Source organism: Lathamus discolor, chromosome 3 (assembly GCF_037157495.1).
Source record: "Lathamus discolor isolate bLatDis1 chromosome 3, bLatDis1.hap1, whole genome shotgun sequence".
Classification (NCBI taxonomy): domain Eukaryota; kingdom Metazoa; phylum Chordata; class Aves; order Psittaciformes; family Psittacidae; genus Lathamus; species Lathamus discolor.
The window spans coordinates 84,266,300-84,282,351 of record NC_088886.1 but is presented as its reverse complement, the minus strand read 5'-3'; the positions used below and the strand labels follow the sequence as shown (position 1 = coordinate 84,282,351).

At 41.3% G+C, this 16,052-nt stretch overlaps 1 protein-coding gene across 2 annotated transcripts in view; it reads left to right on the top strand.

The window, feature by feature from the left end:
- The window catches only part of ITPRID2 (ITPR interacting domain containing 2), a 41,826-nt gene that overhangs the window by 13,706 nt on the left and 12,068 nt on the right, over nucleotides 1–16,052 (top strand). For both annotated transcript variants that reach the window (XM_065670189.1, XM_065670190.1), the window contains exons 10-12: nucleotides 3,402–3,474; nucleotides 9,839–9,930; nucleotides 13,074–14,273. In XM_065670189.1, coding sequence (XP_065526261.1) covers nucleotides 3,402–3,474; nucleotides 9,839–9,930; nucleotides 13,074–14,273 — 1,365 coding nt within the window. The remainder of the gene's footprint in view (nucleotides 1–3,401; nucleotides 3,475–9,838; nucleotides 9,931–13,073; nucleotides 14,274–16,052) is intronic.

The window sequence follows — 16,052 nt, the reverse complement described above, 5'->3', positions numbered from 1 at the left end:
ATGGGAATAGATCTTGTATGTATAAAAGGCTTTGGTTTTAAATTTTGCTTAAATTGCTAACTTGAAGTCATTATTGCCTAAAAGTCAATTTAGTTTATTAATTGATATTGCTTAAAGATAAATTTGTGGATGGAGCAAAAATGCTATTCTAGGAAAGGGGGAGGGGCTATAGGGTGAGGTGATCATCTTGTGCGACTTTTGGTTTTGATGGCAATCTACTATATGTTGATTTCATTTGGTCTCCGGAAATTAGCACGCTGAAAGTCGCTGTTTGACGTGACTTTCTGTAGTCACATCACTTTAATGATGGCTTAGTTACACAGTCTGTACTCTCTGCCTTTTAATATCTTCAGAAATGCATGTATCCATTTTTGATTGGTAATTGCCCCAAAGGAATTTCATTTCCCATGTTTCTGTAATTGCTTTGTTTGTTCATTAGGCTAGTAAATGCACAGCCTACATATTCAAGAATGCACTTTTTTGCATAGACTCCAGCCCTGAATTGTAAGATCTGTCTTAAATTAGTAGATGTCTTTGTGGGCACAGTTTGAAGTGGGCTTTTCTTAACAGTTCAGCAGTTAGCTTCTTGGTCTATGTGAAATAAATACGTAAAATGAAGGATTGTGATTTCACTGGTGAAGTGAGTGAAGAAAGCAAGTGAATGGAAAAACCCCAGAGTTTTACAGTGAGTGTGATGATTTTAGCAGATACTGTGCCTAGTGTCATATTGTCATCACAAGCTCTTCTAGATCAAATAACATTGTAGCTGAAGGCAGTCACTAACTAGAAAAAGGTAATCCAGTTTATAGTTCCTGTCGCTTGCGCGAGTGTGTCCTTACCCACATCATGTGTGGCCGTTTACTGAACCAGAACAAAGGACTGGTCCAATCGAGAGGGGAAAAAGAAGTATGTTGTATTTTGATTTATTTATTTTTCCTGGCTTAGTTTTCAGGCAGATCATTTTCTTGATCCAGTTTGTTTGTAGCTGCACAGATGTTTTCATTAGCACGATGGGAGGGGTTTGAGAGGCAATGCGTTCTGCAACATATCCCAGAGGAGAAATTATTTTTTTTGGTACTCTTGGGAAAAGTTGAAACAGCTGTTTTATATATATATATGTATGTATATATGTGTGTGCATATATGTATGTGTGTGTATATATATATATATATACTTATAAAAGGAATGGCATTTTCCTTCAGAGTAAGTTGGACTGTAAAGGGTTATGACATAAAGAAGACTTGCTGAATTCTGCACAAGCTAAATGTGATGCATTGTGAAGTTTCAGTTGACACATTTTGCAATGATGCTAGGGCATAAACACAGCTGTTTTGGCAAGGTGACACGTGATGTGGGATGGGATTTTGGTGAATTTTTGTTTAAACAATGTAATGCATACATATCAGCTGCCTACAGATCCCTGGGAGGGAAGGATTTGGGTTTGTTGAAGAAACTTTAGAACAATACCTGGCAGCATTTTATTTTTGTGTGTCTCTAAGCAGGCTATAATGAACAATGAACTGTATTAGAGAAAGTGACAATAACTCCTCCCCCCGCTTTCCCGGCTTGGCTTGGAATGCATTCATACACATAAGAAAGATGACAGATATATCAAGGAAGCTCTTTCCATGCCTACAAATGCCTCGGAGGTTTGTGTGCCCTTAGGAAGTCTGTGGCGGTGAAGATAGCTGGAGTGCTGGAGTGAGTCAGGGCAGGATTTCCCTCAAAGACCCATTCCTAAGGTGGCCAATTACAGCCCCGAAGGTCGTATACCAGCATCAATATTGGCTGAAGGGTAGGGAGGGAGAAAGAAGTGCTTCTGTGTGCTCATGGAGCTGCGCCATGCTGCAGACACAGCCAGGGTGCTGTCTTCCAGCCAAGGACAGAACGTGGAGGGTATTTAGATGAGAAGAGGCTTAGCAAATGTACCCATTGAAAACTGAGAGGTTTGAGAGAATCAAGATACCTTTCCTGCAAGGGCAATCCTATCAAAGGCTTGTAAGATTACTTGATGGTACAGCTTTCATCTCCTAGAGGAACAGAAGCCTTGTGATTTATTTTGCAAGAGTAACGCTGTTCACTTACTAATGGTGAAAAGTTCAGGCCAAGTACTTCTCAAAACCCTTGTAACTGAGAATATGCACCCTTGTGGTTGCTATATACATGATATCAGTGCAAATATAGCTACTTCTTTAGCCAAATACTAATTTGGGCTTAAAACCATCAGTATCCTGGATTAAAATCCCTTTGGGACAATTATCAGTCAACATTTTTAAGTTGATCGAAAATGGAGATGAAAATTTCATTGTTTGGGAATTTTGAAATTAGGCAGGCGGCCTGTTATAGAGGTCAGGGTTGGGGGTAGTTGGATTGAGGGGTTTGTTCATGTAGACTTGCATGTGAACCATTAGGATTTTTTCTGGAGCAGACAAATGAGAAAACATATTCTAGGTTTTGAGCTAAGCACAGGCCTCCCTGTTGAGATTTTTAGGTGTATTCTTTTCATTGTTTGAACGGTTGTCTGAGAACTGCTGTCTTAGGCTGTTTCACAAAGTTATAAAGTATTTTTAAGCTTCCCAGCTGAAATCTGCATGGCTCTGAATGCATTATCTTCCTTTTTTTTTTTGTACCGGAGGACACAAGAAGTATTCCCTTGCATAGTTGCCCAGGGGGGTTGTGGAGTCTCCTACACTGGAGATATTCAAGGCCCGCCTGGACAAGTTCCTGTGTGATGTACTGTAGGTTACCCTGCTTTTGCAGGGGGGTTGGACTAGATGATCTTTTTAGGTCCCTTCCAACCCTTGGGATTCTGTGATTCTGTGATTCTGTGATAGTGCATGGTGAAGTCTGGAATAGGTTCTGGCAGGATTGGAGTCCTTCAGGAGGATTGGTGGCTTGTGCAAAATAGTCGGTAGGGCAGCAGATGATATTCCTTATGTGCTGACCTCTTGATATAGTTTTCTAAATGTATTTTGCTTGTTCTTTATGTTTAAATAAAGGACCAAGAGTGCTGAATGGAAAAGACAGTAACGTAAAGGTGGTCAGAGGTGTTTCCGTACGGTTATTTTAGTCTTTCATCAAAGAGGAGCTGAGAATTGTCAGTGTTGTCACAGGATGTGATGAATGTAACCAGAGGGGAGCCCTGTGCTGTGAGTGGGAGGTGCTGTCGTAAGGATCACTGTTTACAGGAGCATTGCTGAGTACCCAGTGAAATAATACATTAGTTCAAGGTGACAGGATTTGTTTCCTCAATCAGTACTGGCTGTTGGACTAGAGAAAAAATCCACAGCACTCACCCTGCTCCTTCCCCAGCATGTGCAGTGTATGAGGCTTTGGTATTCTTAAGCAGAGAAACATATCCCAGTTGGCTTGACGAAATATTCATCTCCTCTTCCTGATAGATCCAGAGTACAGAGGGGGATCTACCACATGTTCCAGCTTCTCACCAGCTGGCAGTGGCCAAGTCAAGGAAAGGTGAGTAGACTTCAACTCCCAGGAGACAGCAATTTGCTGAGTGTCCTTCCCTCTCTAAAATGCTGATTCAGATATTTAAAACTTCTAAAGTTTCTCTTCTCTTTAGAAATAAAAAAGGTCTGGGTTTCTTTTTCAGCTAAATGATGGAACATTACTGCGAAGTGGCAACCAAATTACAGGCAAGACAACAGTCTTATAACCTCACTGGCTGTTTTCACTTTTGTTCAATTGGTGATAGCTCAGAGGAACTGAATGTTAATTCAGACTGTGTGGGATTTTTTTTTTTTTTCCCCCTGGTAAATCCTCTAGTTTAAGATACCTATTTAAACTAAAATTATATTGTTTTAAACCTAAATTGCATGATACATCCAGCTTTTTCCTATGCGTTACTGCTCTGTCTGCAAGCTGGCTGCACAGAAGACTGCTGTCTGCACCCGCACAGAGATTGTAGTCTTTCATATGGGAAACTGTGCACTGGCTCTTGTGGCTTACTTAGTTTGTGCTTTCATATCAAATTTTTATTTATGTATATTATGGTTTGGGAGAGGGACGAAGCTGATTCATTCTGTGATCATTACTTTGCCCAGCATTGGCAAGTGAAGTCTATTCTCTAGCTGTTACGTGTAATTAAAGAGCAGAGCTTGTTGCATTTTGTGAGATGCTTACTTGCAATGCTGTATCTTGGTGAAACATGACTAGCTTCTCTAGATACTAAAGGGAGTCAGGAAAACCTGTCTTAAGAAACAGAGATCATTTTACTTGCCTTTTCACAAATGAGCTGCCAGTTGTGAACTGTCAGCTGAATTGCATTAACATGGTTGAGAATGCTCTGGGCTCATCACTGGAGTTTAATGCCTGGTTATTAGGGAAAGCTTGTACTACCAATTCAGCAGTGTTTTGCACAACACAGCACTGCGTTTGCTAGTCTTCCTCTGTTACAAACATAGTTCATGAAGAAGGACTGCCAGAAACTGCCATCTCTTAACTGTTGCCAGCATTTCTCCCTTGGCTGTATTTTAAAGTTCATGATTACATGCTTTGTGTGATTACACATGAAGACATGCAGTCTTCACAGGTCAGTTCTCTTGTTTGCCTGGTCTTGGCAGTTTCAGAAAGAGCTTTTCAGAGAAAGGCATTTTAAGGAACCAGGAGTTGCAGTCAAGGAGGAGAAAATACATTTTTTCACCTTCTGAAATGCTAGCTTTATTTTCTGTTCCCAGTAGCTTTCTGACCCTCTTCTTTCTCCATGCAAGATAAAAAAGAGTCAGGTGGTCCTGCGTGTATCCACTGAAAGGTACCAGCAGGCCTAGCAGTGGGTCCTCAGTGTGGCAGAAGTGCTGGTTCATTTTTCTCAGCTAGTATATCTCACCCGTTTCTGAATATACTTGGCATAGATGAGCAATGACACTTTATTACCATGCAGGTATTGCCTTGAGTTTTCTATAACTTATTTAACAAGAATGCCAATACTTCTGGTAAGCCCGCATGTTTCCTAAAAGTTAATCTGAGACCAGCATTTTATTTCACCTTTAAGATGCATAAAGTTTAGGACTTTGTTCTATATGGGTTTCAGTAAAAACTGAGAGAGAGCGCATTTGGTGGAGAACTTACCCAAAATGTTAAAAAATGGTAGTTAATTTTTTTTTTGCAAGTTGTCCAACCTAAGACAACCTAGAGGCCTGTTTTCTCAGAGTGGATGCCAGCCAAGTTTGAAGGCATTCAGATTTAATGGTCTTTTCCTGAAAATGCTGGCCATTGTGTCTAAATGTGAAATGCTGCTCTCGCTAACAATCTCTTGAGATGGTATCCACATAAAATTCAGGCACTGGTCTCTTGCAGTGTGATTTCAGTTGATGGTCCTCATACAAATCCACCTTTTTCAGTGCTGTTGGCTCTACTATACATAAGAACCCATAAACAAAATAGTTTTCCCAGGTGAGCGCTTCCCCTGAAGGAATACATTTGTACTGTTTTGTTTGGGTTTTTTTTCGTGTAGGGGTACTTCTGTGTCAATTAGCAGAGTTAGTGCTCTGCAGTGCAGACTGTTATAAGCCTTGCAGTGCCATTTCATATCCACAGAGGGCTGTGGATGCTTTCTCTGACGTTTACAGCTGTTTGTAAGGCATTTTAAGAGGGCATATAGTTAGATGTAATGTATATGAATAAAAAGAAAAAGCTCTCTTTCTACTGAAATAATCTGGAAACTTATAGATGGTTGAACAACAGAGTCTACTGCTGCTTCGACTTCCCATTAAAGCATGTTTCTCATTTGAGATTAGCTTTGTTTGTAAGTGGTAAGATCAGATTTTCAAAGTGGCTTGCAAGTGTTTTGCTGTAGTACTGTCTTTGTTAAGCACTTCATGGGGATACAAACAATTCTGTATCATATTGGCTATCTGGATGTACTTTTTAGGTTATGTATTCCAAATGTTACTGAATTGGTTTATCCATTGTGCCTAAAACCGGCAGCACCCTGTTCTTTGTTGTTGCAAACCTCAAATACGGATATATTTTTGTGCATGTGGGATTTTTTAAGAATGCAGCAGACAAGAATGAAAAGCTTCAGTTGCTTATTGTAAAGTTATCTGGAAGGAAGGTTTGTTATGTGGAAAACAAAATTCTTCCTGACATATTTCTAAATTCTTCCATTCCAGAAATGCCCAAACATTTTGCCCAAACAAGACAAATACAGGTAATGTGTATAGAACAAAGCTGTTCTTGGGGCATTGTAATTCGTGTCTGGTTGCTGACGTCGGTGGCTCTGTGAAGTTTTGAATAGCCACATAACTGTTAAGGCATCTGACATAGATAGTCAAAAGCAGTGATTTTGAAAATTTAGTTCTTGAAAGTGAAGAAAGCACATTGTCAGCACTTCCTGTCCTCAATGCATTATTGTATTTATAGCTCTCTGTAGGTGCAGCTCCACAGGAGATTGGAGATGGGGGAGTGAGAAGAAAACATTTGGAACAGATTTAGTATTTGTTGGAGTCTGTGCTTATCTTTCTAGAAGCTAGGAAATCCCAAGGAACTCTGAAGAGTTTCTGCAGCAGGACTTCCTACTGGGCTGGTTTTGGCAGTGCTGGGGTGCAGTGTACGAGCAATATGTGAAAAAGAGGCAGCAGATACTTAATCCTGTAATTGAATACTTTATATCTAAGTTGCGAATGTCAGTTTATTACTGATCTTGTGAAATACAAAGTGCATTAGAGCTTTGCAGATATAAATGCCATAGATGTTACTTCATGGGCAGTTTCCGCATATTTCTTCTCTTCTTCCGTGTAAGCAGTCAGGTGACACAGAAATGTAAGATAAGCACCTGATAGGACTATTTGGATTGGTGAGACTAACAGTCCATTGATAGCTGAATATTATTCTACAGTAGATAAATTATTCCATTATTAGATAATGGTTCTCTGATAAATCTGTGCTCTCATGTTTTGTAAACCATAGACTTGTTTCTTCACCATAGAATTGCAGAATCATAGAATAGTTAGGGTTGGAAAGGACCTTAAGATCATCTAGTTTGACACCTCCCACTAAACCATGTCATCCAAGCCTCTGTCCAGCCTGGCCTTGAACACTACCAGGGATGGAGCATTCACAGCTTCCCTGGGCAACCCATTCCAGTGCCTCACCACCCTTACAGTAAAGAATTCCTTCCTTATATCCAATCTCAACTTCCCCCCTTTAAGTTTGAACCCGTTACCCCTTGTCCTGTCACTACAGTCATTAATGGAGAGTCCCTCCCCAGTATCCCTATATACCCCCTTCAGATACTTGAAGGCTGCTATGAGGTCTCCACGCAGCCTTCTCTTCTCCAGGCTGAACAGCCCCAGCTTTCTTAGCCTATCTTCATATGGGAGGTGTTCCAGTCCTCTGATCATATGTTCTTGTTTAGGACTTTGTCATCTTATTTGCTGTATTTCTGAATACCCACATTTCTCTGGCATGTATTCAGTACCCAAACGTATTTTGATTTTGATTTTTGTTATACAGCTTAAAACAATGATCCAAGGGGCATTTTAATTTGTGCTGTGTTGAAGTGAGATGTGAGTTTGATTATTCCTTCTGATCTTGCTCATCTTGGCTGGTTCCTTCTGAACTACGGCGAGGTCAGAAACAGCATAATAAGGGAAGTGTGGGAGAAGACTTCCTCTATGTAGTGTTGATAATAGCTTTGGGCTGCAGGATTGGCATCATGCAGTGACCTTTTTACAAAATATAGTTTCCCCTTGTCTGCTTGAACTTGAGAGACGTCCAGGTGCCATAGAGCAGGTTGTACATCTGGATCAATAGTTGGCAAGGAGCGTAGATACCATTATTTATCAGTACATCCCAATGTACTACTTGGTATTTCATCTTTACAGAGGCAAACCTTGTCATTTTATTACTGAAGTAGTAGAGATTCCTATTCTTTAAAAGTTGTTACTACATTAACATGATAGTGTTATAGTGGAGACCTCTGAGAACTTGCAAGAGACAAGGGTAAAGTATGGCAGAAGATCACTTGTACTTACAAAAGTTGTCTTCTCTTCTTTGCTTTAAAACAGTAAAAAAAATAATAATCCTAGCAGTTCTGCAACACAGAAAGCAAGAGATGACTGTATTAAGGTGATGTCTCCTTGGCTGTAACCAAGGCAGTTTGAATCTCTTCATGCTGTGCTAGTCTCTTGCCATGGATAAAGACAATGAGGCAGGTATGAATGCCTCTGCTCTAGACTGACCACTTGACTGGCAGTATCTGTCATGTAATGCTGTCAAAGCATGTGCATAAATAGCAGATGCTAAACCACTGATTTTTAATTTCGTACTGTGTACAAGACTATTCACCTTGGAGGAGGTGGCAGCTTCCCACAAGCCTCAGCTGTAGTGGCAACCTGTTGATGGCATGCTCTGTCAGCCGTATTATATTGGGCAGTTAATAAGAGCTAGTCCAGTTCTCAGGGAAGTAATTCCCATTGTCTTTACTGGAATCTGGGTGGGGATGTCTGTCTTGAGGTAGAAAAGTTGTTTTATCATCGCAGGATATTGTGGCTGCCATGATAACAGAACAGCAGCACAATTCGAAAGGCACTCCCTAAAAGCTGTGTGAAATTGCTGATACAGAGGCATTTTGCCCCTCCTGGTGTTCACAAACTTCTGGGCCTGTGCAGGGTTTTATTTCTGTGTTAGTGAAATGTTGGTCAAAAGGAATACTAAAAAAAATTAGTTCTGAATATCCAAGTTTCAAAACAGTTTTCATAATGCATTCCAAAGCATTGAGCTGTGAACTGGGATTAATTATGTGATGACAGTTAAGTGGTTGAAGGAATGTGGGGCAAAAATGTGCACTGAGCCTCTGAGAAGGCAACAGTGAGCTCTTGCCCCACAGTGATGAGGAGGAGGAGGAGGAGGCAGAGGTCTGGGGGCTACAGGCCACTGTAGCCGCATTCCATCTCCAAGCTTTTACACTTCTGCTGAGAACTGGAGGTGAGATATGGTTGTTGCCCTTACTGCCATCTGGCTAAGCAAAGTGCTTATGGTGCTGTAAGGTAAACCCCACTCTTGGTGGGTGCCTCCTATGTCTGTTGGAAAGCAACATACATGCAGTACTGTTCTGCAGAGCTTGCTAAGATCTTCTTGAAAAGCAGATCTGTGAGTATAGTGCTTGCACCAGGGGAAACCACTCCTGGGTGGCACTGAGGATTTTAGAACCTCTTTAGGCTATTTTAGCACTTACCTAATGTAAGTAGAAAAGAAGCGTGAGGATCTTATCTTGAGTGTACAAAATAAGTGCTGGGAGTGTGCTTTGGCAGATTGCCCGCTCATGTGTCAGGGTGTTTTGTATTTGTCCACTAGGACCATCTCTAGCAGTTAGCAAAGTTCTGCGCATCGCCCTCTTTGCTCATGTGATGCTGTTCCTCTGGGTGTATGGGGTGGTGTAGGCTGGCAGGAGGCGAGTGATCTCCTTTATCTCCGTTGTCAGGAGGGGTGGTGAATCTGTACGTGTCAATACAAAAGCACCTCTTCCACTGCCTGCATGTGACTTAACCAGTGACTCTGTTTTGCGAAGGGAAAACTCCATCAGTGGCAACATCTGCAAAGGGGTGTTTTTTTTACACAGCACAGGAAAGAAAAATGTATAAGATGATTCCTCTTCCACTGCTGCTTGAAGTTTCACAAGTAGGGCTTTGCATGAGAAGAGGTTTTGCTTGAAACAAACAAGTTGTTTCTCTGTATTGTTCAAAGTGGAACTTGAAAAGGAATTGTGTTATTCACTTAATGTTACTTTGATGTAAAAGGAAAGCATGTATTGAATACAATTGGGCTTGGAAGGTTGTGATTTGAAAAGTAATTGTAGTTGGGTTTTTCGTGTTTTAAACAGATCAGCTGTTACGGACTGCCAGTCAGCACTCTGACAGCAGCGGCTTCGCTGAGGACTCCTCCACAGATTGTTCTCCATTTAATCAGCTTCAGGTAAGGCTTTTAAACTGTGCTTGAAATATGACTGATTATTACGGGACAGGAGGGACCTGAGGAGGGCAGGAGGGATGTTGATGCTTGCCTGAGATCATGACTATCAGTCTAGATTCTATAAAACTTCTAATATTCAGAGCTGGACCTGCTGAGTCACTTAAAGAACTGTCTTAAAAATTGAAAGCCTTTCTGGTAGGATAATCTGGGTATCCTTGGGCCTGGAATAAGCTCTTAAGTTCAGAATGTCCTGGTTGCCATTTCTGGTGTATCATTTCTCACTGACTGAGGCTCCAGAATCATAGTCCATTCCTCTCACGACTGCAGTGGGTAGAGACTAAGGTTATAAAAGACTATAGCTTTTCTGCTGATCATTTAACTTCTTGTATCATTTTTGCTTTCCCACTTTTTTTTCGTATTTTTCTATTTTTTTTTTTTTAGTTAGCAGCTGACAAAAGGTGAAAATAATTCCATACTAACTTTGCTGTGAAAGTATACTAATGTTTAGACGATCCTGAGCTCCCACACTCTTTCTTGTTCCAGTTCCTTTGATCTCAGTGCCAGAACTTGTCATGATACTGACCAGAGGCGGCATGTCTAATGGGAGGCTTTTGTTCTAGCATGGTGTTTAGGTATCTGCCCAATGCACATGTCTGCACAGCGTTATCCCTTATATTTAGGAGAAGTGTTCTCTTGCCTCTCCTAAAACATTCACAGTAATAGCCATGTTTCAGTTGGCCTGTCAATCAGCCAGAGAAAAGTCTTGAGTTGGATCCTGGCCTCAAGGCCATCAGTCAGCTGTCAGGGGCCTAAACCACATCCAGAAGAACACAAAGATGACATTCTGGATATCACCTATCACCAGTAGTTTCATTTCTGTGGTTTGCAGCTGTAGAACTTTTTTAATGTCATTGTATCTTCTTTTTTTTTTTTTTCATTGTGACACACCAAATATTTTAAAATGTGTGGCACTTAATAGGAAGAGATTCCTACCTTCCCCATCCATCAACATTTTCTGTTTTGGTACTGGTGTTTTATGCATTCCAGTTTAGTTTTTGAATTGAGTACCAAAAGTGAAAGCCAACACGGCGATAGCCGTTGTGCCTTCCTTAAACATCAGCTTATTCTTTCCAAGACCAAGACAGTGAGTAAAGGTAATCATGAACTTGAGTCTCTATAATGAGCATAATAGTCTGAGATACTGGTTCTGTTATCTACTAAACTGGGACTGCTAAACTGGGACTGCACTGAAATTTGCAGGCATGTTAGAGGGTGACTCAGATTAGAGCTGCTTACTTCCAATCTTTATACTGGTTGCAACCTGACTAGGAGTCCTTTAAAAGCGTGTTGCAGCTAAGTGCTCCTTCACTGGAGACTGGTGGAGTTTGTGTTGGCTGTAAAGGGATGAGATTTTTCTGCTTTCTGTTATGCTGTTTTGAAAAGATGTATTGATACTACACGAGATTTGTGCCATGGAGTTGCTAGGCTCTCTTCACTGCTTTATTCAGACCAAGTGTTGAGCTGAATTTTAAAAAAAAAGTATGGGGTGAATGATGAGATAGTGGAAATGAGAACTTGGCAGCTAGTGAAGAAAGCCTGTGAAAAGATGAAGGGGATACAGAGGGGTGTATATTGTTTCTTTAAAGTATGGTAAGTTAGTGCCATCTACTGTTTAATAATTGACTCTAGCAGCTATAGCATTCCTCTGAAACTCAGGAGAAACCTCAAAAACTGGAACTATATTGCCTTTCATCTCTGACACCCATAATAAAGGTTTCTAAGGGAGATTTTGGCATTGAGATGGTATATTTTGCAGGGGACTTGCATGTTACCAAAGAAGCTAGAAAAATTCTCCATCCAACTTTTGTTTGCCTGACTGGTATTGAACAAGGTGATCAGGATTAGAGATGCAGATATACTTACGTGTATCACATGCAATTTCACCTAGACATTACACTATTGTGTTCTTTTGGGTCTTTTGGGTCAGTGTCTGAACCTGCACAGTCTTTCATACTAATTTGTGGCTGTGCCAGTGAGTGCACCATCAAGTATGAACTTATGAAGATGACCTTCATGACTGAAATCTACTAGATGGCTGGAGAAGGAACTATTGCCTGTCATATGCCATAAGTAATCTCTCTAGAAGGAACTAATAATTAGTGTTCTAATCACAGTGAGAGCTGCAGAAATTAGATGGGAAAGCTTCTCTAAATTTGCATTTCACGTGTCAACTATGGTAAACTTCCAAGAATGTGCTTTATACCACAAATTCTTTTGAAATGTGTTGTCCGCTTCTAAACATACCAGTGAATCGGGCCCTCCTGATGAATATGCTGTGCAATCAGTAGATGGAATTTTTTTTTCTTTTCTTATAGATGCTTTTCCTGCCATTTGTTACCTATTAAATTAGCAGCTCCTTCATACGTGTGCTCTATTTAAACTGTGATTTAGAATATAAAGGGGAAGAAGTTAGTAGGTGAAGGGAGGGAAGGATGGGCGTAATAGTATAGGATGCAGTCTTCAATAGAGATTAGCAGCCTAATATGAGATTCAGCATCTCAAACAATTCGGTGACTTAAAATGGGACAACTATGTGGGCAGACTGGTTTTCCCATTCTTGGTGTTGTCCTGTAGTACTAGTTTCACTACAGTCTACAGTTCTCCTCATTTCTCCATATGCATTCCCTAATACCACCCTTTGTTTCAGCGCTGGCTGAACCTTTATGTATTGGAGATGTTATGTATTGCCACTCTGCTACCCCTTTCTTATCACTACCTAAAATACTAGCATTTTACTCTTTTTACTCTGCTGCCATTTCTATTGTTCTGGCAATAAAGAGTTTATTGTCAAATAAAAGAAATATATGAATAGTTTGCTCTTCTTTTTTTTTTTTTTTTTTTTCCTTTTAATTGAAACCCCCCACGTCTCCTTTTGGTGCCATACTTCAATATGCTTCTAACTTATCTGACACTATGGTTTCTTTGTTCTCCTTCACTGTTTTTCTTGCATACTAACTGCATTACTATCCCTGCTCCCTACCATAGTGCCTGACGAGTATGGACTTGGATTCTTAGCCCAACTCCTCAGACAGCAGTAGTTGAGTCTCCGGTATGTTCACACCTTTGCTGACTTGTGTCTTTCCTAGGTTCAGGAGTCTTTGCAGGGCATGGGAAGCAGTGCTGACAGCTGTGACAGTGAGACAACCCTGACGTCGCATAGTGAGGAACAGAGGACACCAATAGCCAAGGAACTGCCCTGTTTCAATAAGTTTGAGGAGGAAGAAGATGATGATGAGGAAGATGATGAAGATGATGAGGAGGATATTATCTCTCAAGTAGAGAGACGAAAGGTAGGGTCACCTTCTGAAAACAGAAGGGGCGAAAACAGAAAAATAGTTGATTATGAAACTGAGCAAAAGCAAGAGCGAGAAAGCAAGTCATCTCATTTATTGGAGACAGTCCAAGGAGAGGTCAGTTCTAAAGAGGAAGACATTTCCAGTGAGCAAAAACAATCGGACCTGTTGGAGGAAAGCAGTGTGTCTGAGTTTCCTCAGTACCACACACACCATATCCTCAAGTCAATAGGATCTCTGGAAGGTGGTGGCTCCTCCACATCATCTGTGGACAAGGTTCATATTGCCTTGCAAAGAGCCGAGATGAGGATTGTCAGTACGTCTGATTCCAGGGCTGGGAAGTCAAAAGAACTCCTGAGAAAGCAGAGACTCTGGTTTGCTGAATCGGGCTATCCTCTGAGGCGGTCTCAGTCTCTCCCATCTGCACTGCTGAATCCAGTGAAAGTGGTGTCCTCTGTGAATGTCCAGTTAACTCCAGGAAAAGAGACTCTGTGCAGTCCTCCTTCCTTTACCTACAAGTACACACGTGTGGAGGAAGACGAGAAAGCAATGTCTGAGAATGACAAAACTGAGGGTGAGGCAGCCTCCAGCCAGCCGGTGTGCAAATCCACACTGTTTATTGCACCTTCATCCTCCAAAAAAGAAACGCCCCAGACTGAGCCATCTGAGGAGCCCAATCCCGCCAGGGTACAGAGCTGCCCGCTGCACACGCCAGCACACATGTCCCAGTCAACATGTTCCCTCCATTCCCTCCCTGCTGAGTGGCAGGACAGACCTCTCTGCGAGCACGTGAGGACATTGAGCACCCACAGCATCCCAAGCATCTCTGGCTCTTCCTGCAGCACCTTCTTTTCTCCCTTCAGCTGTCCCTTCTCTCCAAGGCATGTTGGATTTCCTCATCGATCTCATGCCATCAACCCACCCTCCACTGTGGAGATGCAGCTGCGCAGGGTGCTACATGACATCAGAAACTCTCTGCAGAACCTCTCACAGGTATGAGGAAGTTAAATTTTGCCCCTGGGCAAACGGGATTCTTATTTTATCCTTAACAGAGCCAAGATGTCCACATGAATATTCCTTTGATAGTGCAATGGATCACGAAAAGAATGAAATTTTGTGCATGTTTGATTTGCTACCGTTTTAAGAGCTTCTGTTTGAAGTGGCAAATTATTATTTCCAGTGCTCTGCTACTTTTGCATTTCTTTTTGTTGTAGTTGACCCAGATTGATTTTTATTTCTTTTACCTTTATGGATATTCCTGGGTGGGAGGGAGGAGCAGTGTACTCTATAAGCTATTATTTTAAGGTGAGGGTCATTAGCTTTAGATTTGAAAATACATATTGACAGTCCTTTGACCTCTGTCTTCCTTTTGACATACTTTCCATCCAACTGATATAAATGTGGTGTTTTTTTGACTGCCAGTTGCATGGCTTCACTAATGATATCAGTGTTGATTGATCCCTACATGTTCTGTGCTGTTTCTTGCCAATTTTCTGTGCTTTCGGCTCTGGCACTAGTCAAAACATTCCTGATGTCATCAGTCGTTTATTAAGAATCGGTTTTGTCAAAGCATGTGAAATTTTCTGTCTCGTCACTCAGAGAAGAAATGTTTTAAAATGCAAGCACACTTTTTTCCCTTACTGGTTTCTGCCACACCTTCTGCTGTTTCCCTCCTGATTGCCAGCTCTCCCTCCTCTGCCATCCCTGTACTGCTGTTCTCCTAGGTGATGATCCAGCCTGCAAGCTGCTGCAGGAGGTTACGTGGGCAGGGCAGTTGCAAACTCTGCTTGCTTATATATGAGCACATGAAGACTATTCAGTTGTGGGGCTTTGACAGTTTCTGTGGGTTTTACCCATGAACAAGCATGGGCCTGCCTGTACCCTATTGCGGGTTGGAGGCTGTGGTGGGCTTTTTTAAACCCCTGTTATTTTGGGGTTTTGCCATTTGTCAAAAATTAGAGGCTGGTCCAGCCTGAATTTTGTTATATCAGATGGCCCTGCTTCTCAGATCAAACTTTGGTACTGTGACCAGCTCAGCAGTGGAAAGCTGCAGTCAGCTATGGTTTAAGGTAGTGGATGGTGTGCCTGAGAGTGTTTACAGAATTGATCCTTCTTTGTAAAATTCCCTCCTGTGTACCAGTTGTGGCCTTGATTTGTGTAAGGTTACAGTGTGCTACAGTACTTGTACTGCGCATACCATGGTAATTAAACCTGCTGAAGAAGAAGGGTCTGTATTAGATCCAAAACTCATGCTCAAGCTCGTTCAATTAAAAAAAACCCAAATAGTATGGGAGAGGATAATAAAATCTCCTAGCCCACTTGTTTTGCTTCTAGCATATTTTGTTTAGTTCCATTCTGGGGGCTTGGTCCTTTTCATTGCAGAGGTTTGTAGGAAAATGTATTCCCTAGTGCTGCTTTTTCCTGCAACTGGAATTGAGTTTGGCATACAGCATAATTGGCTGCTAAAGAAAATTTTGAGATATTTCAAATACATGATTCTGATTTTAGGAAGGAATAAATAGGAGTAGATAAATTCCTCATAGAACAGGGAACAGAGAAAACTGGGAGAGGAAAAATAAAACATCCCCTTGATGTGATCATGTTTGAGCAAAACTCCTCTGGATGAATGATCATGGATCAAGTTTTCCATGGCATGTAAATAGACCTTTGAATTCTCTCAAAATTAAATTGGACAAGCTGTCTTTTTCACATCTGAAGAGGTACATGTTTTTGTTGTTTCCACTGTTCTTTGTTCTGCCATGTCACTACAGG